The 20785-nt window shown below is 32.0% G+C and overlaps 2 protein-coding genes across 2 annotated transcripts; both read right to left on the bottom strand.

Annotated features, from left to right (window-relative positions):
- Positions 1–343: 343 nt before the first annotated feature.
- LOC140872362 (cyclin-A2-2) lies at positions 344–5343 on the bottom strand. The gene is made up of 12 exons (XM_073275180.1): positions 5243–5343; positions 3970–4315; positions 3518–3728; positions 3174–3307; positions 2746–2838; positions 2374–2507; positions 2067–2142; positions 1544–1620; positions 1410–1443; positions 1174–1323; positions 955–1089; positions 344–748 (listed from the first exon to the last, which is right to left on the bottom strand). The coding sequence occupies exons 2-12, from the start codon at positions 4273–4275 to the stop codon at positions 692–694; spliced, it is 1407 nt and encodes a 468-aa protein (XP_073131281.1). The 5' UTR covers positions 4276–4315; positions 5243–5343; the 3' UTR covers positions 344–691.
- A 4523-nt stretch (positions 5344–9866) lies between these two features.
- Positions 9867–12701, bottom strand: LOC140872219 (photosynthetic NDH subunit of subcomplex B 3, chloroplastic-like). The gene is made up of 6 exons (XM_073275020.1): positions 12496–12701; positions 11731–11847; positions 11077–11130; positions 10686–10748; positions 10396–10458; positions 9867–10134 (listed from the first exon to the last, which is right to left on the bottom strand). Exons 1-6 carry the CDS (start codon positions 12682–12684, stop codon positions 10099–10101), a joined length of 522 nt encoding a protein of 173 aa, XP_073131121.1. The 5' UTR covers positions 12685–12701; the 3' UTR covers positions 9867–10098.
- Between the last annotated feature and the right edge of the window lie 8084 nt (positions 12702–20785).

Here is a 20785-nt window from a genome sequence, read left to right as displayed (position 1 = left end):
AATGTATGATGTAATCATGATAAATTTAAATCATAATACTTATGAGCAATAATATATGCTTATTTGCTTAGTGTTTATTGTAATATACATTATAGATTGTGGAAGCAGTTGGTAATTGCAGATGTACGCTTAAAGCAGAAATGGAATCACTTAAATATTCATGATTATTTGTGCAAAATGAAATGAATAAACGAATTGATTTTGACTTTGTTGATCATATAATAGAAAGATTGGACTACGAAAAGATATTATAATAAAATCTAATTCAGAATTCTAATAAAATATGTCAAATGAGAATCTGACATGAAAATAAATTATTTCACCAATTGAATGGGAACTCAAGTTCAGTCTAGTGAAGAACTAATGCAGGAGACTCGGACAGCAGAAATACAAGTTAGCTGCTAACGAATGAGTTGCAGCAAGTCTGTAAAAATTCTGGAAAACGTGCTCTAAAGAGCATGTTCTGTTACATATAATTAACAGCTAGTTTGTATCGCTCTTGCCTTTACATGTTTCCTGTTACAACAAAAATCTGGAAGCACCAGGAGTGATTAGAACAGTACAACAATGGTGAGAGCTGAAGCCTCAGGGTAAAATGAATAGAGAATGTGACGTTGTGAACTGAAGTGTCTGCAGTTGGAGAGTCATATGTAGATGTAGTAGACAATCAATATTGGCCATCGAGGGTTGGTCATGTAAAGAGTGATTGCACGGGTTTTACTGACCGGAGTGTTGAAACACCCTTGAACTGTCATCGCAAGAACAAGAAATGATTCAGAAGTTGAAGACATAATCAAATCCAGAGATAGATTTTCAGATTTTCTTGTTCTTATGTAACTTTTGCATGGTTTTGGAGTAAATACGTATATTTAACATGCAAATTCTGAATCATATATGAAGTTAAACACTTGTGGCATAATGGCAGAAAGGCCAGTTTCAGATGGCACTTATTACCTTTGATTGCTTAAATTTGTCACGTATGGCGTTAAGTAAGCAGCCGCTGGTGTTTAGTTGCAAGTCCTGCAATTCTAGTACGGCTCTTTTCAGCTCAGCGGTCTTGTACCTTGTATAGTACTCCAGAGTAGGATTCTGCAGAACGCGTAAAACATTTTACATGTTAAACAATGAAGGAAAGATCAGTGGAGTCAGAAGGTGTGAACCAAGAAAACTGACCCATGGATGCTCAGATTGGTCAAGTGTCCATCTGGCTAGAAATACAGCAGATGCGGCAATAAGGGAAGGAAGAAACTTAAGGAAACTGTACTCAAATAGAGTTAGTTCTGCTAAAAAATTTGCCAAGAATTCCAGTTCAACAGTAGGAACCTGTAGAAAAGGGAGCCCGTGCGAAGCATGAGCAATTCATATAATAAAGGTATTGTTCTTTAAAGTACTGCATACATTAAAATTACCTTGTAAAAAACTTGCGCTGCTTGGATGAACCTTCTATAACGAGAAATGAAAGTAAGCCACAATCAGTTGGTGAATTTAGCCAGTTGGCATTAACATAGGTTAAGGACTGTGCGTGAATAGATCACGTACGTACCTAAGAAACTTCTTTGTGGTGGGAACAGATATTTGAAAACCTAAAACGTTCAAAACACGACTTTCCATTTTCACTACCTGCAGATGGGATTACGAGTTATGCATATGAAACTAAAATTATCATGACCAAAAACACAAGCGAATTTAAATAATGTCTATGAAAGTACTTATCAATACTTGATTATTGTTAAAACAAAAGGGAGGTAAAATCATTTGAATTATATAGGCAGCTGTGTCTTGTTGCTAACTTGGTACGAAATGAAGATGGAAACTAAGACGAAAGTTTGAGAGCATAACTCTTTAAAGTGGTTGAATATGCAGTGGACTTGGTACGTTGGCAAATTGAAGTTTATTAACTTCGCGCAACTCATGTTGAGGAATATATAGAAAAAATTTATCCATTGAAAATCCATTGTGGTCTGATAGTTTAGGATTTTAGTTCTTTGACCAAATAAAGGACGAACTTCCTGTTGATAGGAGATAAAAATTAAAAATAAATGGTTTCAAACAGCAAGGGCATATACCTCTTTTTTTTTGTAGGTATTGTCAGTGATAAAGCAAAACTCTTCCACACAAGGGGCACTGATTTCTTCATACTTCCTTCAAACCATAAGCCAACACAATACCAGTAAAAGATAGTTAGACAAGAATCAGCTATCCATTTACATTTTAGTACACGAATTCAAAGCTTGTTAAACTTCCAGTTACATGGTTCTAGAATAGAAAATGCATCGGTGCCACGATTCATGATTATATGATAATTTTTAGGGGAAAGAATAAAGCAAATCCCAAGAATCACAAACTAGTGCAGGTTCAAGAAGAATCACTTACGAAGCAATTAACATGCAGGTTACCCCAAGAAGTTGTAAATTTTGTTTCTCAATATAATTCTCAGATAAATATCTGTCTATAAGATCAACAGTCAGATAGAGTGTATCAGGGACCAGCTTATATTCTTCAGAGACCTGGAAAAAATGTGATACTAATGAAATGATGCGGAAACAAAAGAAAAAAACAGGCATTATTAAAGGACAAAAGTTCCCAATGAAAAGCTGTAATAAAAAAGAGAGCTATCCTCAACAACTAGGATCGAGATGTTCTTTGAGGTCCCCATCTTTGTATTTATATTCAATCCAGAGTAATGTAACAAAAAAGACTAGTGATCTCTGAATGTGTTGTGAGTATTTGATTCTGTTCACTAACCTCCACAAGCCAATCAATCAAAACACCACGCATTCCCGGGGTGATGTCTTGCTGCAGCATTTCCATATAATCAAGCAAAGGTCTTCTATCAAGCTGAGAGGAGATGAAAATTCATTTTAGGTTGTGTGAAACAGAACTTTTGCATGAAAAATAAAAGTTAGAGAAACATGGGTAGACCATTAACCCTTCTATCCCGGATACAACAGTTCCAAGTTTTTATAGATTCCAATTACTGAAATAAGACACGCTTCCGTATAATAATTCGAATCCTTCACATGGATTGTAGAACTGATAGCAGGAAAAAAGTAGAGGCTTCAGAAGTTGCCGTGTAGCTAGGTACAGTAATAACTGTCCATAGATGTAATCATTGGAGAAAGAACTACTTATTTGATTGTGGAAGTTAAGTCTAGCTTGGCAGCTCTACAAACCTCAGCGGCATGCAAACTGTTATATATATCAACAACATATATGCTACACATCTGTGGATCCTTGTGCTTTGAATCTATATCAATAATGCCCCTATCGGGCAGGTTTTCCTGTTTGTTGCAAAGCTTCACATCTTCTGCATGATTAAACATAAAAATGTTTTAGCTTGAAAGCAATATCATCAAACATTACATTTAATCTCCAGCTACATGTTTTTACCCAAACCACATCACTCTGACATACATATATTTGAATTTTGAGATAAAATATCAATGAAAAATAAATTCTTCTCAGGTAAGATTTGGAACAATTTGCTCAACAGAAATTAGCTACTAAGAAATCAGACCTGCTGGAAGAGACCTATGTGCAATTATCATTTCACATGGTTCAGCATTCTTCGGGCATATTGTGGAACAAGTTTCTAGTGATTCCTCCAATAACTCCATTTCTTCCATCCCGTTTTCTCTTTTGTTCTCTTGAACCTGAGACTCTTCAGAGCGGGCGGTAGCCACATTTTCATGTTTTAATAAGGAATTTTTTCTGCCCTGCTTGCTAGACTGACAAACGAAAACATCTACATTGAGGGTTGTAACAAAAGAAAAGGATAGCTCAAATTGTTTTCGGAAAAAGGTACTTCATAAAAGTTGAAAAAATAAATATCCTGATTTTAAATATATGAGAAATAAATCGAGCCTTCCCCATGTAAACTACTGCTTGAGAATTTGTGCATAATTATTTATGGTCTTTCAATTGACAACTTAATCTTAAATTTCCTCCAAATTGAGGATGAAATGCTACCTGTCTTCCGGCTGCACTTTTCCAGTTTAAGTTAAAATTCTCATTCTTGATATTAGATACATCCTCAAGAACAACTCTTTTCTTAAGCTGAGGGGCAGCTGAGCTTGTTCCAGGTTCTTTGTTGTCTGGTGCTGCTCTTTTAAAGTTTTTTCTCAGGAACCGTTTGCCATCTAGTTTGGCAGAAGGATATAATGGAGGTAATCCTTCTGATGAGCCCGACACTTTGGCCCTCGCTCGTGTGATTCGTGCAGCGGGCTCTCTGAGGTTGAAAGACACGTTCTCGTCATTTATAACCGCATGCCTCATAGATTACGATTTGAACGGCTAAACAACAATGTCTTGACACCTGAGAGATAGTATAATGCATTGTTACAATAAGCTCAATGTGATGCAGAAGCTTTATTGCACAATTTTATAAGTACTGTAATTTTTTGAGATTTATACATGTACATTTAACATGTAACTTAAAAAAATTTAAAGATGGCTGGTCAGATTTTTTGCACAATTATGACAATAACAGTGTCATATCTCTCCAGCAACTGAAGGCATCACATACACTCTGCATAATTCCAATAATAACCAAAGCTACTTAAGCCACCTATACAGAACAACACACTATTAGTTTTTAAATGAAAAACCATCAAGACTGGATATGTAGAGCATAGGAAAATTCTTACATAACTACAGAATACTGTAGGCTACTGGCCCATATCACATTATGTTTGGTTCATTGGTAGCCTTCCATTCTAATGAAACATTAACCTGAAAAGTTTTAGGCTTTCCGATTTCAAGATTTAGTACGATACTATCCCCCATTATAGTGCCCTGTATTGTATTACTTATGAAGTTGAAATCAAACTATCAAAATTTCATTGGAAATAGAAAAAAAGAAGTGATCTTTTGAATTTCATTCTACTGTGCTAAACAGAGAGGGCTAAAACATCAGTCCTTGATTATTCCTTCGGACAGATACTTCAAGATCTGCAGCTTGTTTCGGCAGTCAAAAATCCATTTCATGTTAAAAACCTTAGATTTCCACACACAAAACAACAATCCCACCGGCTCGTGCATGAAATACAATAATCAATGAAAAAAGAAAACAAAAACCTCGCCTTCACCTGAAAAGATCCACCCAAGTAATCACAACAGATAAATAGCACAAAAAATGAAAAAACCCATAAATCTTCGAAGCACAAAAACAAATATCTGGAAGCTAAAAACATCGTAGAAGCACAAAAAGGGCGAAACAACAGAATGCATGTAAGAAATGTACGCGAAGTGCTCGGGTTCCCCTGCATTTACATCCCGAAACCCATTGAATCAGATCCAGCATCGAAACGCATTGCATATATGTGCAGCTGGTGTAGATTGATTGGGAGACTGCGTGAAAGCAATAGGTATACTAATATATATATATATATACATACACGTGGAGGGATAGCGGGATGCAGGCAAAGTTCAAACTTTCCTATCGCCACTCCTGTTTTGTTACTTCCACTCCAAATTACATCGCGACGCCTCTTGTTTATAAATTCGCAGTCAATCTTTATCAGTAAACTATAAATGTCCTTTAACATATTTGTTGTAATAAATGATGATATTAAATAATTTTTTTTGTATTAAATGCAAATATAAATTAGTATAGGTCAATTTGATTTGGTTTATTTAGTTTTTATTCATCCAAGAATTTAATAAAGGAAAAATTTGGAATATATTGTAGATACTGAAGTATGATATTTTAAGTCCTTTTTCTATTTCGTTGAATTTAGGTTTTTATGATCCATTTTGGTTATTCTCGTCTAAATCATATAATTAATAGATACTATCACGGTTAAGTTTTTTATATATAAAAATCTCTTATAACGTTCACTGTGTTTATCAACGTAATTATAAAACTTTAACATTGTCGATAAATAAACTTTATATTTTATAATAATCATATATTAATTATGACATTTTTATTTCGAATTGAGTCGTGCGACTATGGTGGTTTTTATTTTCTTTCTTTTTTTTTTGTGTTAAAAAAGGGATTGGTCGTAGTTTGTGGGAGATAATTTGGTTGCAAATTTGCATAAAATTGGTAGTTGATTGAGATTGTATATATTCATTGGATTCTAGACCTTTCAAGATTTAATGGCTTGATTTAGTCAAATGAATCAATTATTTAGAAACAAGGAGTATTTGCGATGTTAAATCCTTGGTCGATCGACTAGATTCATGCACGGGTTGTTGTAACTTAAAATTTGCTAAGAATCGAGGATCCAAGAATATTGCAATATGAAGCAAATTTATCGAATGTTCCATGAATAAAAAGACATTAAAAAAATGTATAAGAACCAAAATCATCAAATTTTCCATAAATAAAACCCATCAAATAAAAGTTGAAGAATTTGAAGAGTGTAGTGATATTTATACAATCAATTAAATGTTAGCCGATTTTAAACAACTACCCTGGTCATGTTAATGAGATGATATTATGCTGAATTATTATGCTCACTCTAGGTATTAAAGTCATCATTGGTTTAAACACGTGAGGTTCATATGATCACATAAATTTTTTTGAAACAAAGATGGATATTGAATCTATCTTGGTAACAATGTTTATTTGATTCACGCTCCTTACTGCTTACATATCAAATAATCATCATTAGTATAATCATATGAGGTTCATGCTCGAAATCACAATTTCATTCTTATGATGAATTATGCTTAATATATAGATAATATGAATATTTATATAGATAACATAATAATTTATAACTCTAACTTCACATGACTTATAAAAAAAAAAAGTTAGATGAAACAAATGTGTACAATTTGCTGAGTTTCTTATCACCATTCAGTATAAAATCCGAAACAGGGAAAAAAAACTGTATATTTGTTTACGAGTTATTTGCATCAACCATCTCTGTGAAATATTGAAAATGCACATTTTTCCATGTAAAAATTTTAATAGGCATCATCAACCCTAACCTATAAAAAAACTAGCGCGCTCGCCCCTTCAGATTAGTGTTTGTTGCGCACGCGCCCCTCATGCGACTGGAAAAATATTTTAATATTTGTTTTGCACCAAATATCCCTGTGAAATATTAAAAATGCATATTTGACTCCTATGAAAATAATTTTTAAATATATTCAACCCATAATACATAATATTTATTAAAATCTAAATATAAAATATTTAGCAAACATTTTTTGTGTTTATTAATTTATTTTAAATTTAAATTTATTATGATTACATAATTGTTTTCTAAAAAATATTATTATTTTATCTTGTTATCATTATTTTATTAAACTTTCTTCTTGTTTTCAACTTTTCCATTAAAAATGCATTCATAAACGAGATTTAAATACCTAAAAGTGCCAAAATATTAAATCAAAATGATAAGTGAATGATAAGTACCAAACATTTTTCATTTAATTTATTTTTATTTTTAATTTTTAATTTTTAATTTTTAATTTTTAATTTTTAATTTTTAATTTTTAATTTTTAATTTTTAATTAATTTATTTTTAAATAAAATTATTAATGTATCTCGTTATCATTATTTTATCAAATCACTTCTTGTTTTCAACTTTTTCATTAAACATGATTCATAAATAAAGATTTAAATATCTAAAAATACCAAAATATTGAACCAAATGTTAAGTTTATGAATGTTACTTTTTTAATTTAGAATTATATTCGCATGTTATTTTTTTATTATTTATTACAAATTGTGCAATGCATATTCTCGAAAAATTTAACTTTTGGTTCAACAATATATAGTCCTAAATCGAAAAAACAATATGTTTGAACTTATCAGTATAGTTCAATATGTTGATACTTGAAATTATTTAAATACTTGTTTATGAATGCATGTTTAATGCAAAAGTTGGAAATACGAAATGAATTTAATAAAATAATGATAACAGGATAAAGTAATAATATTTTTTAAAAAATAATTAATTAATGATAATACATTTAAAATAAAAAATAAAAAATAATAAAACAAAAAATGTTTTCTAAATATTTATAATTGTATTTTATTAAAAATTGTGTATTATGGGTTGAATAGATTTAAAAATTATTTTCACAGGGGTCAAATATGCATTTTTAATATTTCACAGGGATATTTGTTGCAAAAAAATATCAAAATCTTTGCTCAGTCGCATGAGGAACGCGTGCACTCATTTGTTTACCGGTAAAATTGGTAAAACTTATACAATTTTTTTTTAAAAAAAAATTAAAATTACGAATAATTTATATATATTTTTAAATCAAATATCTAGGAAATAATTGGAGAGACAAGTCATGTGGTCTCTTTACGACGTCCAATTATTAGAGTAATTTAATCATTAAATTTAAAATTCCAGCTTTCACAGTGAAGGTTTGCTTTCATGGGGAAGACTAGATGAGGGCAGATCCTTTTACTTGCGTGGTCCATGTCTGACAATGTGCCATCTTCTTGATTTGAAAACAGTTGTAAATTATCTGATCTCGCGTGATAATATGCGGAAAAAAATCATCTACTCAATATAGTAAAGAAAAATTATACCGTGAATATGGTTTATCTGGCTATCATGATCCGATTTACACCAAAAACAGCGACTATGGTTCAATCGTAAATATATATATATAAATATATATATATATATATTAAATACAATTATTTTACATATGTATTTAGACACCGTTTGGTTGAGCCATTGTATAAGTAATATATAGATAAGTAATATAATGTAATAAAAAATAAATAAAAAATGATAGTTAAAATAGTATTGAATTTGATTGATAGATTATGGTTTATTTGATTTGATTGATTAAATTTTATATAAAAATGTTAAATGACTATTTTGTCCTTTTAACAATAAATAAAATAAAAATTATATTATTTATAAGGGATAATATAGTAATTTTAATTCAATGATTTGATTGATATGAGATAAATAATTAATGATTTGATTGATTTAAAATAAATAGTTAATATATGGATAAATAATATAATGAGAAAAACGTGAGATGGGATGAGATGAGTTATACATATATTAGTAATATGGTGAACAAAACCGTACCCTAGTCTAGTGCTGTAAAATTGTAAATACACAACTTTAGATGGACCTATAAAACCTACGAATTATTTTTTAATGTGACTAAATATGTACATTAATCTTGATAGATTCAAAATTCAAATTCAAATTCAAATGAGACATTTATTGTGCTTCATCTTGGCCATCGTGAAGGAAGAAGAGTCCCTCGTATTTCAAAGTGTGGAAGCTCGTTCAGACATACATGGACACAATTGTGGGGGATGTATCCATTGGAATAAGTTGTTTTTTTCTTGTATATAAAAAAAAAAATGAAACTATATATAAAAATTCAAATTCAACATATCAATCAATTATATAAAATCGTCAATCTCATGTTGCATCTCTGTTCCGACTTCATTATCAGAATATATCTATCACATGAACATCACAACGAGCGATTTGGATACACAGGTTGTAACCTAAACAAAATTACTAATCCAACTTTTTTAGGTATCTTGTTTTGAAAAGTAGAATCAGTTTTCATATCTGGGCATGGTACTAGAAAAACAATTTTATGTATTTTTTGACGGTAATCTTTCCACCTTTTTTTATTGTTGCATTCAATCTCCTTCCCTCTTCTTTTTTCCCTGATTGTTTCAAGAGTATGTTTTCTTTCAACTTTTTATAAAGATGCAAGTGCCACGCACGTTCTTGGAGCAAAAATCCAGGGAGCGGGGTCAGAGGTTCTTTGCGTCGGAACGGAGTTTTGTCTAAGTTGAGGTTCTATTTCTATTGTCATATTTTTGAATTATTTTCATACCGACGTTCAAACAGTAACAAAACCAGATGAGGATCTTGGGCTTGAGGGTGTTGTCTCAATGGAAATAACATCACTTCTTGATTCTCTAGAGTTTTTACCATTCAAGCATAAGTGAAGAACAACAAACCAAGCTGCACATCAACGGGCTATTTTTGTACATTCTTCTTCACTAAATGTTTGTTAAATGTGGAGTGGATAGGTGGTGATTATCCATTTTGGCTTCTTGATATTGTATCCAATGACTTCTAAAAATAGTTTTTAATGAAACATTTTTCTCTCATGGAAAAAAAAACCACATAACTATTTTTTCCACTGGGGCAGCCTTTGAACTATTACCTGCAGCAAACGAAAAACAAAAAAATAAATCTAATTGCGAAAAAAAAATGTCACTGATTATTATTATTATCATTTACCAAGATTCAAACACAAAACAAGTTTGCTCGATTTCAAATTTCAAACAGAGAAAAGGTCCATTCAGTGACTCCACTAGTTTGGTACTCAAACATGAATGAGGATAAATTCTATGTGCAAGAAATTTCGAATTTGACTAAATTTAAAATACTTATGCCAAACACGCAAGTAAGTGTCCATACATACCTTCCCAGAATTTTCTTTGTTTCCAACTATAGTTTGGCAAGCCAATCTCCAAGACTCAGGTTTCTGCAGAATCGAATCAAACATGAGAAAAGCCAACTTTAACCAACCCCAACACACTACAGAATATTGCAAAGCCAGGATTTATCAAGAAACTATTTTTATTGTAAGACAAACACATTCGAGCTTGGACATGTGTTTGTCTTACAATAAAAATCTCAGTGTTTAATATCGAGCAACATCATTCAAACAGAAATGGGAAACCTTGGAGAGAACTAGTTAAATAGTCGTGCCTTTTTAAGATATCGAACTTCTGTATTTGTTCTCTCGTTGAGAAGCTCCTTTCCATCAATGATCTGCCAGAGAATGAAGCAGGTTCATTTCAAGCTGAATATTAGTTAAAATGTAAAGTAACAAACTATAACATTTGTTGTTCAAATCTCAAGGATGCCAATGTACCAGTTAATACTTCAGAGGATTGTAATTTGTCGTAGTTTTCAATCTTTCCAAGATAAAGAAGAAAACACAGGTAAAAAAATGAAAACTTTGCATTGCAATGTTGGCCATTTGATGCATATGCATCATGTGTGCCCGACAGACTGGTTTACGAATGAAGCAAGAACCAGAAAGCATAATAAGAGACGTTACAGATGAGAGTAGCTGATATAAAGATTGGTGTGTTACCTCCACTATGCAAGTCCCACAACTTCCACCACCTCCACAGTTCATCACTTTACCCTATCCAAACCAAACAAAGTGCATGTTTAAAGGAGGAATGATACAAAAAAATTGATAAATGCAAAGGGGGGAAACTGTTAAGAACTCGAGCAGCTAGCCGGAAAAAGAGTTGGGCCGTTGGGGAGATTTTTCCATTGCAAAAATGAAGAGTTAAAACCATCAAGCTGCACAACAAATGCCCTATTTATACCTATTCCTACTGCAAAAATGAACCTCACAGAAAAGTAGAAGGATCCAAAGGTTTTTTTCCTGAGCACGGTTCACAAAATGTGGAAGTAGTTTCTTTATGAATTCCAGTTTTTGCCATCTTGAACAGTACTTCACAGTTCACATTTTCCCAACTGATACAACTCAAATGTGCTAAGAGAGCAACCATACTCTCCTAGTAGCACCAAATGAGGATGAGACACTAGAGTACACCAAGAAATGGTGCCAACTGCCGACGTGCAAGTGCAACAGACTAATTCTTAAAAATGGCATCCAAGATTTCACATCACCGACAATCTTCTCGACTCTTGATTCAACACTTTTACAGATCGTATATGAAGCATATGAACGAATGCATATAAATATTTATGAGATGCGAGTGCCCGAACTTACGTACGCCGCATAGAGCTCAATCTTGTTATCCAACATGATGTTTCTAAGCAGCTTCTCTCCACTTACGGCCGCAGCTCTATCCACCGGATACTCCCCCCCTTCTGCTCCTGCATTGGGCTACCAACAAAATTAAAATTAATTCGCATCATTTCACATTTATACTAGGGATAACTGCAATTTGTAGGCGAGGGCACTGGATTGCCCCAAAAGTGTTTGGGGATCCAATTCTACCATTCTTTTCTCTGAATTTTCTAGAGCAATTAAGGGAGTGTTTGCAATCACAAAAAAAAAATTGATTGTTAGCTTTTGGCTTAAAAAATCATTTTTGTGTGTTTCTTAGACCTAGATTATGTGCTAGCTTATGCTTAACTTAATTAAAATCCAAAAGCTAGTCATGTGGTGATCATGATTCTTAAAAAGTGATTCTAATAAGAAGGTTTAAAATCACTCTAATCGCTTGTTTATCAAACACTTTCCAACATTGATTTTTAGATTTTCAAATTTATTTCAAACACTACCAACTTTTGATTTTACTCAACTTTTTTTATAATTTATAAATTAATCATTTCTACAAAAGCACAATCTATTGCAAACACTCCCTGACACACTCGAATTCAAGACTCCCTGACACACTCGAATTCAAGAGTCAATCTCGATTACACGACACATCGCAAACAAACCGATCCACCGAGTGATTTCCAGGTTTACTCATGACATCAAAGTAACAGAAATGAAGTAACTTGCGTAAATGAACAGAATCCGTACCCCGATGAATTCTAGCTGAATCTCGGGTACTTCCGGTGGGGAAGCGGACGTCTCCGGTGAAACAACGGATGCCGCGAATGGTGATGATCTCCTCCCGAGAATCAATGTGGCGGAGCTTCGGTGGCTAGTAACTGTGAAGGAAAATTCCGGGGGCCTGAGCGACATGGTGAAGGAACTCATGGCAGCCATGCTTACAGGCTTTGAGATTCTACTGTGTGAGAATTTGACACGTCTATCTTCCATTAATTTATATATATATATATATATATATATATATATATATATATACAATTTTGCTATCCTGCCCACTCACCGTGCCCACCTAATGTGTCCACCATGAGTTGACACTCAACTATTTGATGTGATTAATTGTGCGTCCAATAGTTGAATGCCACCTCATGGTGGGCACATTAGGTGGGCACGGTGGATGGACAGGATAGCAAAACTCTATATATATATATATATAATAGCAAAAAAGCACACATATTTATGAAAACTACATAAAATACAATAATTGAAAGAAAAATTTGAGTGAAAAAAGATAAAAGACATGAAATGTTTTATGTTTTTACAGTATGAACGCGACAAGGAGGCTGAGAAAGTGGGATAGTGATAATGAAATATTATTTTTTTTATCCTTCTTATTTTGGTTTTTTTTTTATATTTCAATTAGTATAATTAGGGGCATTTTAAGACGTTTACATTAAAATATCAAATGCAGTTACTATGAGCTTCTTTTTTTTTTTAAATAACAAGCCACCATGGCACACGCGATGTGTGTCCCGTGAATATATAATTTGGTAAAAATTCTAACTTGATTAAGGTGTCGGGAGGAAATGAGACATGAAGAAGGTTGTTTGTTAGTTAATGAGGGGTATGAGGATATAATGGGTAAATTTTAAAAAAAATACCATGACACCAAAAACAGTTTATATAACCTACGCACACTTAATAATATAGTAAGATAGTAAGATAATAAAAAATATATATATATATTATTATTATTATTATTATTATTATTATAAGGTTAAATTAACTAATTTGTTGCCTTTATATGTTTTTTTGATAAAAAAAATTTATTCTCTTCATAAATTACAAACCTTCTATTTGTATTTAATAAGAAAACCATAACACTCGTCTATATATATATATATATATATATATATATATATATATATATAAAATATGGACATGTTTTTTTTATTTTCCCAATTATTTTCGTCGATTTTTTAATCTAGTATACCATAATCATAATCATAATATATCTAAATATATTCTTTTAAAAAAAAGAAGCCATTATTGGCCCATTTTGTTATTTGTATTTGTATTTTATATAAAGTAGTGATCTTATTTTAATTGATACAATTTCGAGTACACACTTTAAGTTGCACTCAAACTTACATTTTTATTATTATTATTATTATTATTATTATTATTATTGTAGCGATCCGTTCCGGAATCGCATACTAAATAATTATTACGCATGCAATTTAAAACTTAAACAACAACAAAAATGAGAGAAACTGCGGAAAGCGTAAACCATCTAACAACATGGCAAAATACAATCGGTAAATCACCGGAACCTAATCAATACCCGACATAAAATCTAAAACTATAAACCTCTGGTGATCCATTGCTACCAAGCCCTGATCATTGATCAACCACTGAACTCGATCCTGATCCACTTACAAACATGTCCCATCGAATGAGGTGTCATAGATAAAAGCAGGGACGTGAGCGCTAACACCCAGAACGCAAAGTACGAGAACATAAGTCTATATAATGCATGCAACATGAAATAATGAATGCTCTTGTACACTGGGATCAAGATCTGGAACATCGTGCTGAGAACACAGTCGCTCGTAGAATGCACACGCTGCTCCGAAGATACAGTGGATGACACACATACTGAACTCCAATCTTGGAATATCACCGTCCTGGGTAAAACCGCACACGTTGTTTCGTTGATACAGTAGGTGTCACACGGTACCCGATCGTACAAATAAATCCTAGGACTGGGCGGCCATAGAAACAACAAGCTATCTCGAAAGAATACATAGGCTTAACATGATATGTCAATGCCGCATATAATTCATGAACAATAATATCATGCATTTCATGTCAGATAGTAACGCAACACATAATAATTAGAGCTGTCAAAATGGACCGGCAGGGCGGGCCAACCCGCAACCCACCGAAACCCGCAAGTTGGCGAGGCGGCTCACCATTTAGGCGGGTTGATAAATTACCAACTCAACCCGCCTATTTGGCGGTGCGGGACGGGCCGACCCGCCAATTTTTAATTATATTTGGCAGGTTGAGGTGGGTTGGCCTGCAAGCCCACCACAACCCACTACTTGGCGGGGCGGGCCAACCCAACGAGCTCAAACCACTTTGACAGCTCTAATAATAATGCAACACATAAATATATGCATACTCATTGACTATCTAATTCAGTACGTACGTACCTCAACTACTGGTCTAGGTGAACAACTGTCTACAGTCCAAGCTTACAAGGCAAGATTACACCACATCACCAATACTAATTTAAAAGTCTTAACTAGACTAACAGTTACTCTCAATAGCTACTGAGAGTCCAAGCTTATACCTGCGTTCGTCGCCAGCCTGCTGATGTCAAAGACTCTGACCCAAGCACAGATCTGCTACATGCCCCGTAGCACCTCGTTATCGCCCGACCCTCGAGAAGATGACTAAATCACTAAGAAATATACATTGTCTCGAAACCCACACCTAAAACACGCACTAACTATAAGAAAATCTCGCCTCTGTTTATAGGCAAATATCTGACCTTTCGATCACCAGTTCGAACGTTCCGAGCGCTTTTTGGAGCTTCCGATCGCCCTTACGATCACTGTCCGCCAAACACGTGTTCTTGATTGGACAACACATTGTTGCCCACATAGTTCGGACCTTCCAAACTATCACCTGTCCAATCACCCAATCAAAACTCATACTCTGTATGACTACATGACTTCGGAACTTCTGATCGTGGGTTCGAAGCTTCCGAACCCACCCTTTACTTCCGAACTACAATGCTTCTTCCAACTACTCGAGTCCTTGGAACCTTCCGGATCTTTTCCGGATGTCCTGAATCTGATTTTCTACTAAATTTACTCAAATTAAGATTCATCGATCATGTTTTAACAATTCTAACACGCCTAGTCTCTTAACTAGTTAAAACGGATACTAGTTTACTACAATTATAAATCGCACAAATATCCTTGAAATTTAATTATATTTCATTTATTTTATTATCATAAAAAATGTCATCCAAGTGTAACATAAAATATACATCTAATAATAAAATATAATTGTCACTCTTTACCTTTTTCGATTGAGTTCACCAAGCACAAAAGTAGTACTCCAAATTCCCAAATCCAATGTTCAAAATTGATAGAAATATTGGACATAGTTTGATGAAATTACCATCACGTTAGCATAATTATCACCCTTCCCGCATTTTCCATACATTGATACACGATATTGATGTTATTATCTCAAATTAAAGATCATGCAAACATCCAGTAAGATAATAAATTTGTCCCTCTTGATTTTTTTTGATTGGGTTATACTAAATCTAAATGTTCAAAATTGATTTTAATATTTGGATCTATATCTTTTTATAGTCTCCATATAACTAAATTTAAGGTAGATTTCAACCTAGCATATGTGTAATACCCCAATGATAGATCTAATGTCTCATGATTTGTCACGTCAACAATATCTAATTATTTACGCCTATGTGTAAAAATACGAACCGTTGGATGCATGATTTGAGTATTACTGATATGCTAGGATCTCATCTACCTTTAATTAAAATTGAATCATGGAATATATTGTAATGATAGTATGATACTGCAATCACGACAACATATCATGGAATATTTCATGCTACCTATAAGGGCACTACCTCCATGATAGATCTAAGGGTGATTATTCATCAATATATGCATAGTCCACTAAAAAATAGGGGACCTCACATATATTGATAATGTCAATAGTTATATATATGTCAAGACATATCATCACCCTTTCCGCCTTTTCCATGCACTGATACTACCATTACGACATCATATCATAACTTTTTTCGTCTTCTCCATGCATAGGGCTGGGTCGGTATGGTATACCGAGATTTTTACCAAATATCGTATACCGTACCAAAATATTCGGTATTAAAAAATATGATACCGATACCGTACCGAATATTCGGAATACCGAAACGTCGGTATACCGATTGTTCGGTATGATATAAATTTCATACCGATACCATACTGCAATTTCGGTACGTTAACGGTAATATATTGTTCATACCGAAATTATTATATATAAATGAACATTTTCTTGCAAGGCACTATCTGATCAACAAGGTTTCATGTTATTTCCAAGAAAATCAGTAAATGTATTTGGAAAGTTTTTAAATAAATCATAACAAAACCGATACAGTTTTGAACAAACCACTCGAATCATGGTTTGAGCTTAAAGATTCCACTGATGCAAACAGATTACTCTAAAAACAAAAGGCATTAAAAATGATCAGACCATTAAGATGATTCTACTGATGCATGCAAAAGGCTATAAAAATGGCTAGACCACTAAACCTCAACTATTTGCAAACAAACATATCCTCCAAATATTATTTGTAGACTGCATACCTTTGTAAAGTTTCTGCACAATCTTCAATGTCACAACTACCTCAAGCATGTTTGTCATACTATTTCCAACATCATCAACCTCTTCTTTTTACCGATGTAAACATTGTTCTTGAATACTAGCATGGAGTTACTTGGATCTAGATTTAAGCAACTCAAATCCTTAGATGATTCATGCCCTGCCCCTGCCAACTTTTGTTACAAATAAAAAACTTAAAACTCTCTCGAAAGAGAAGGTCATAAGAGACTGAAACACGGAAGAGGGCAAGAAGCAAAAAGAATAAACTATCCACAAAATTACTAAACAATACAACCATAATAATAGAGCTTTATAATATATAATTCTCAAAAGAGCCATCTAACAAGCAGAAATTTTACAAGATAAGCAGGATATTCTCAAAACAAACGTGCACATCAAATATATCATAAGTGGTTAATCTAAAAAAATTTAGGTTAATTGCAAAAAATAATGTTATCTCTTGCATATTTGTTTTGTAAACTTCAACATCTCAAAAGACCTACAAAAGTTAGAAACAAAAATTTAGTTACAAATATTAGAATTTAATAAGTAAACATTAACATATTCTTACGAGGTGTAATTTTTTTTTAATAAAAAAATCCATCTCAAAGGACCTGCATAATTTTTTTAAAAAAAACCTTAGTTACAAATATTATAATTAAAATAACTAAACAAAATGGAAGTATATATATACATACAGACATATATATACACATATATATATGATCAGCATCGATACAAAATGGAAGTCATACAGCAGCCCCTCCAACGTGTGGCTTTATGGGCTTGCAAGATTTTGGAAAAGCAAAATTTATTTCTAAGAGTTGGATTCTCGGTGGGAATATGTATCTGGAAAAAGGAAGTTTCATTGTTTTGGAAGAATGCTATTTAATGGGAGGAGTGAGTTTTTTGTCAACTAAAATCTAGTAGGAAAGGCAAATGAGAATTAATGTACATATATTGAACAATAATGAGAATTAATCTACCTTCAAAAGCAAACAGAATGTCCCAACTATATCACAAAATATTCTTCCTTTGAATCAAAACAAAGTTAAAAAGCCAGACTCCTCCGTTGCTCTTTGCTTGAACAACTAGCTGTTAAAAAAACATGAGAACATAACAAAAGAAATTTAAAAAATGAAACATTACGATGCACACAACTCCTTCTCATAAAAAAATAACAAAAAATATGAAGCTGCTACCTTTTCTAGCAAAATATAAAAGTCGACCAATCCATTTACCGCATAGAAATCATAGTGCGAGAAGAATGAGAAGAAACGACGAAGTTGAAGAGATATCTGCTATGTTTGAGCCCATATTACAATTGATTTTGTTTAAATGGCCCAACACAAAAACTAAAATTGAAACATTGATTGAGTCCAATATAAAATAATAATAATAATTTTTAATATAAATGATTTTTTCGATATTTCGGTATACCAAAAAATTTCGGTATACCGTTAAATTTGGTATTTACGATATATTACGGTACGGTAAATGCGGTATACCGGAGTTTTTGGTATTTATTTCCAGCCCTATCCATGCACTAATATACGAAAATGATATATAGTGGAAGCTATTATATCAAATTAAAGGCTTGAGTTATTATTTTTTTAAATGTTATTTCAAATTTTATTGTTCCTATGCAATGATAAATTCATGCAATTGTTATAAGGGAGTTGATATTTATGCTCCATTTTGTTTATTTGCACTCTACTTGTGAGTAAATTGAACATATATTTTACACATGAAGTGGAGTGTAGATAACAAAAAATGAAGTGTAACAATGTGTTTGGATGCTTAAAAAATAGAATTTGGATTTGGATTTGGATTTGGTTTTGGAATTGAAATTGGATTTTAAATACATGGAATTGGAATTCCATTTTGGTGTTTGGTAGAATGTTAAAATATATTTTGGGCTTTGATAATATAAATTTTATATAAATGATATTTTGTAAAATTTTTTTGAAAAAAAACTTAAAATTTATAACTAACGTATAAATATTTATTATTAAAAATAATTTAATTATTTTTATAAACCCAAATCTAATGAAATCCCATGAAATCCGACCAGTTTTATAAGGATTTCACTTAATTAAATGAAATCCCATAAAATTTCATCAAATATCAATTCCATTTTTTCAAACACTAAAATGGTATTTTCAATTCAAAATCCCATGTAAATCCGTGATTCCAAACACAATGTAAATATCAATTCCCTTATTATAATTATATATTATTATAACTCTATCAACTGGGAAATTTATTCTCATCATATTAACAATAGATTTATATTTTTACACATAACTTAAACTAATTTTTTTATTTTAACATTGTTACGATAAATTATCATTTTTAATTTTGCAACTTTTGTATTTAATTTTTTTCTTTTTTATTTTTTGATCGAAACAACAAAAAATAGAAAAAAAAAAGCACAAAAGTAAAATTACAAAAAATTAAAACAATACACAACTTAAAAATCTATCATAAGAGGACAAAAAATAAAATAAAAAACTATAAATTACATTACTAAGAATGCAAATTCTTTTTCTCAAATATCTATTACTTTTTATTAAGTTTAAGCACCACATAAAAACTGAATGATGTCTTGGTATGATTCTTTTTAATCCAATCCCCCCCCCCCCCCCCCCGCCCACCCCACTCACACTCACCCATGTTTTTTCTATCATTTTCAATTTCTAATTTTTTTTTATCCCCCTTTTCAATTCACTTAATTTCATTCCGAATTATGTGGAGATAGTTGCTCTCATACCTATACATAAATATTTATGTATCACGTCGCGCACACATCGGGCGTGTCTCAGTTACTAGTTGTTATAATGCATGTATATATTTTTTGAACTTTTAAACCCCTTTACGATATATGTACATGTTCTGTCCAAGGATTGTAGTTGTGTAGATAGGATTTGATTTCTGCACTCACATTATATATTTTTATCTATATCTATTCCTATATATTATGTAAGAGCCCTTTAGTGTGGTCTCTTGGTGTGCCCATCATTAAAATAATACATAAATTGAAAAAAAATACACATACACACACAACCGCTCTCTTCCGCTATCTCATTTTTTCTCTCAACTATGATTTTTTTTCTTTTTTTAATTAACTATTTTTTTATTTTCTCACCAAGTTTTGTATTTAATGTATAATAATTTTATTTGGCAATTTTAATTGAAGTATAAATTTATTATAAAAATAGATTATTAGCACGCAGTGCGTGCAACAAAGTGGCTAGTCTATTTATTAAGCAAGAAGGCTTTAGAAAAACTATATAGTCTCTTGGTATGACACCCTGATTTTGAAATTTCAAATTATTTGGAAAAAAAGAGTGAGAAATAACTAATATAATACATTATTTTTAACTACTCCTTATGATAATATTTTAACTCAAAAAATATTTATTTTTTATTCTCATAAATTTGTTATATTTTTTTTCGAAATTAATTTTAATAAAAAATCATTTTTTTCGTCACACACAATGAACGTGTGCAAATACGCCGGTAAAAAGAAAGACATAATATTTTTGAATATAATAACTAAAATAAAATTATTTTGTTGTTTATAAACCCTAGTAACATC

Source organism: Henckelia pumila, unplaced genomic scaffold, assembly GCF_033568475.1.
Source record: "Henckelia pumila isolate YLH828 unplaced genomic scaffold, ASM3356847v2 CTG_461:::fragment_3, whole genome shotgun sequence".
In the NCBI taxonomy this organism is placed as follows: domain Eukaryota; kingdom Viridiplantae; phylum Streptophyta; class Magnoliopsida; order Lamiales; family Gesneriaceae; genus Henckelia; species Henckelia pumila.
This window is presented reverse-complemented; position numbering and strand designations above follow the sequence as displayed.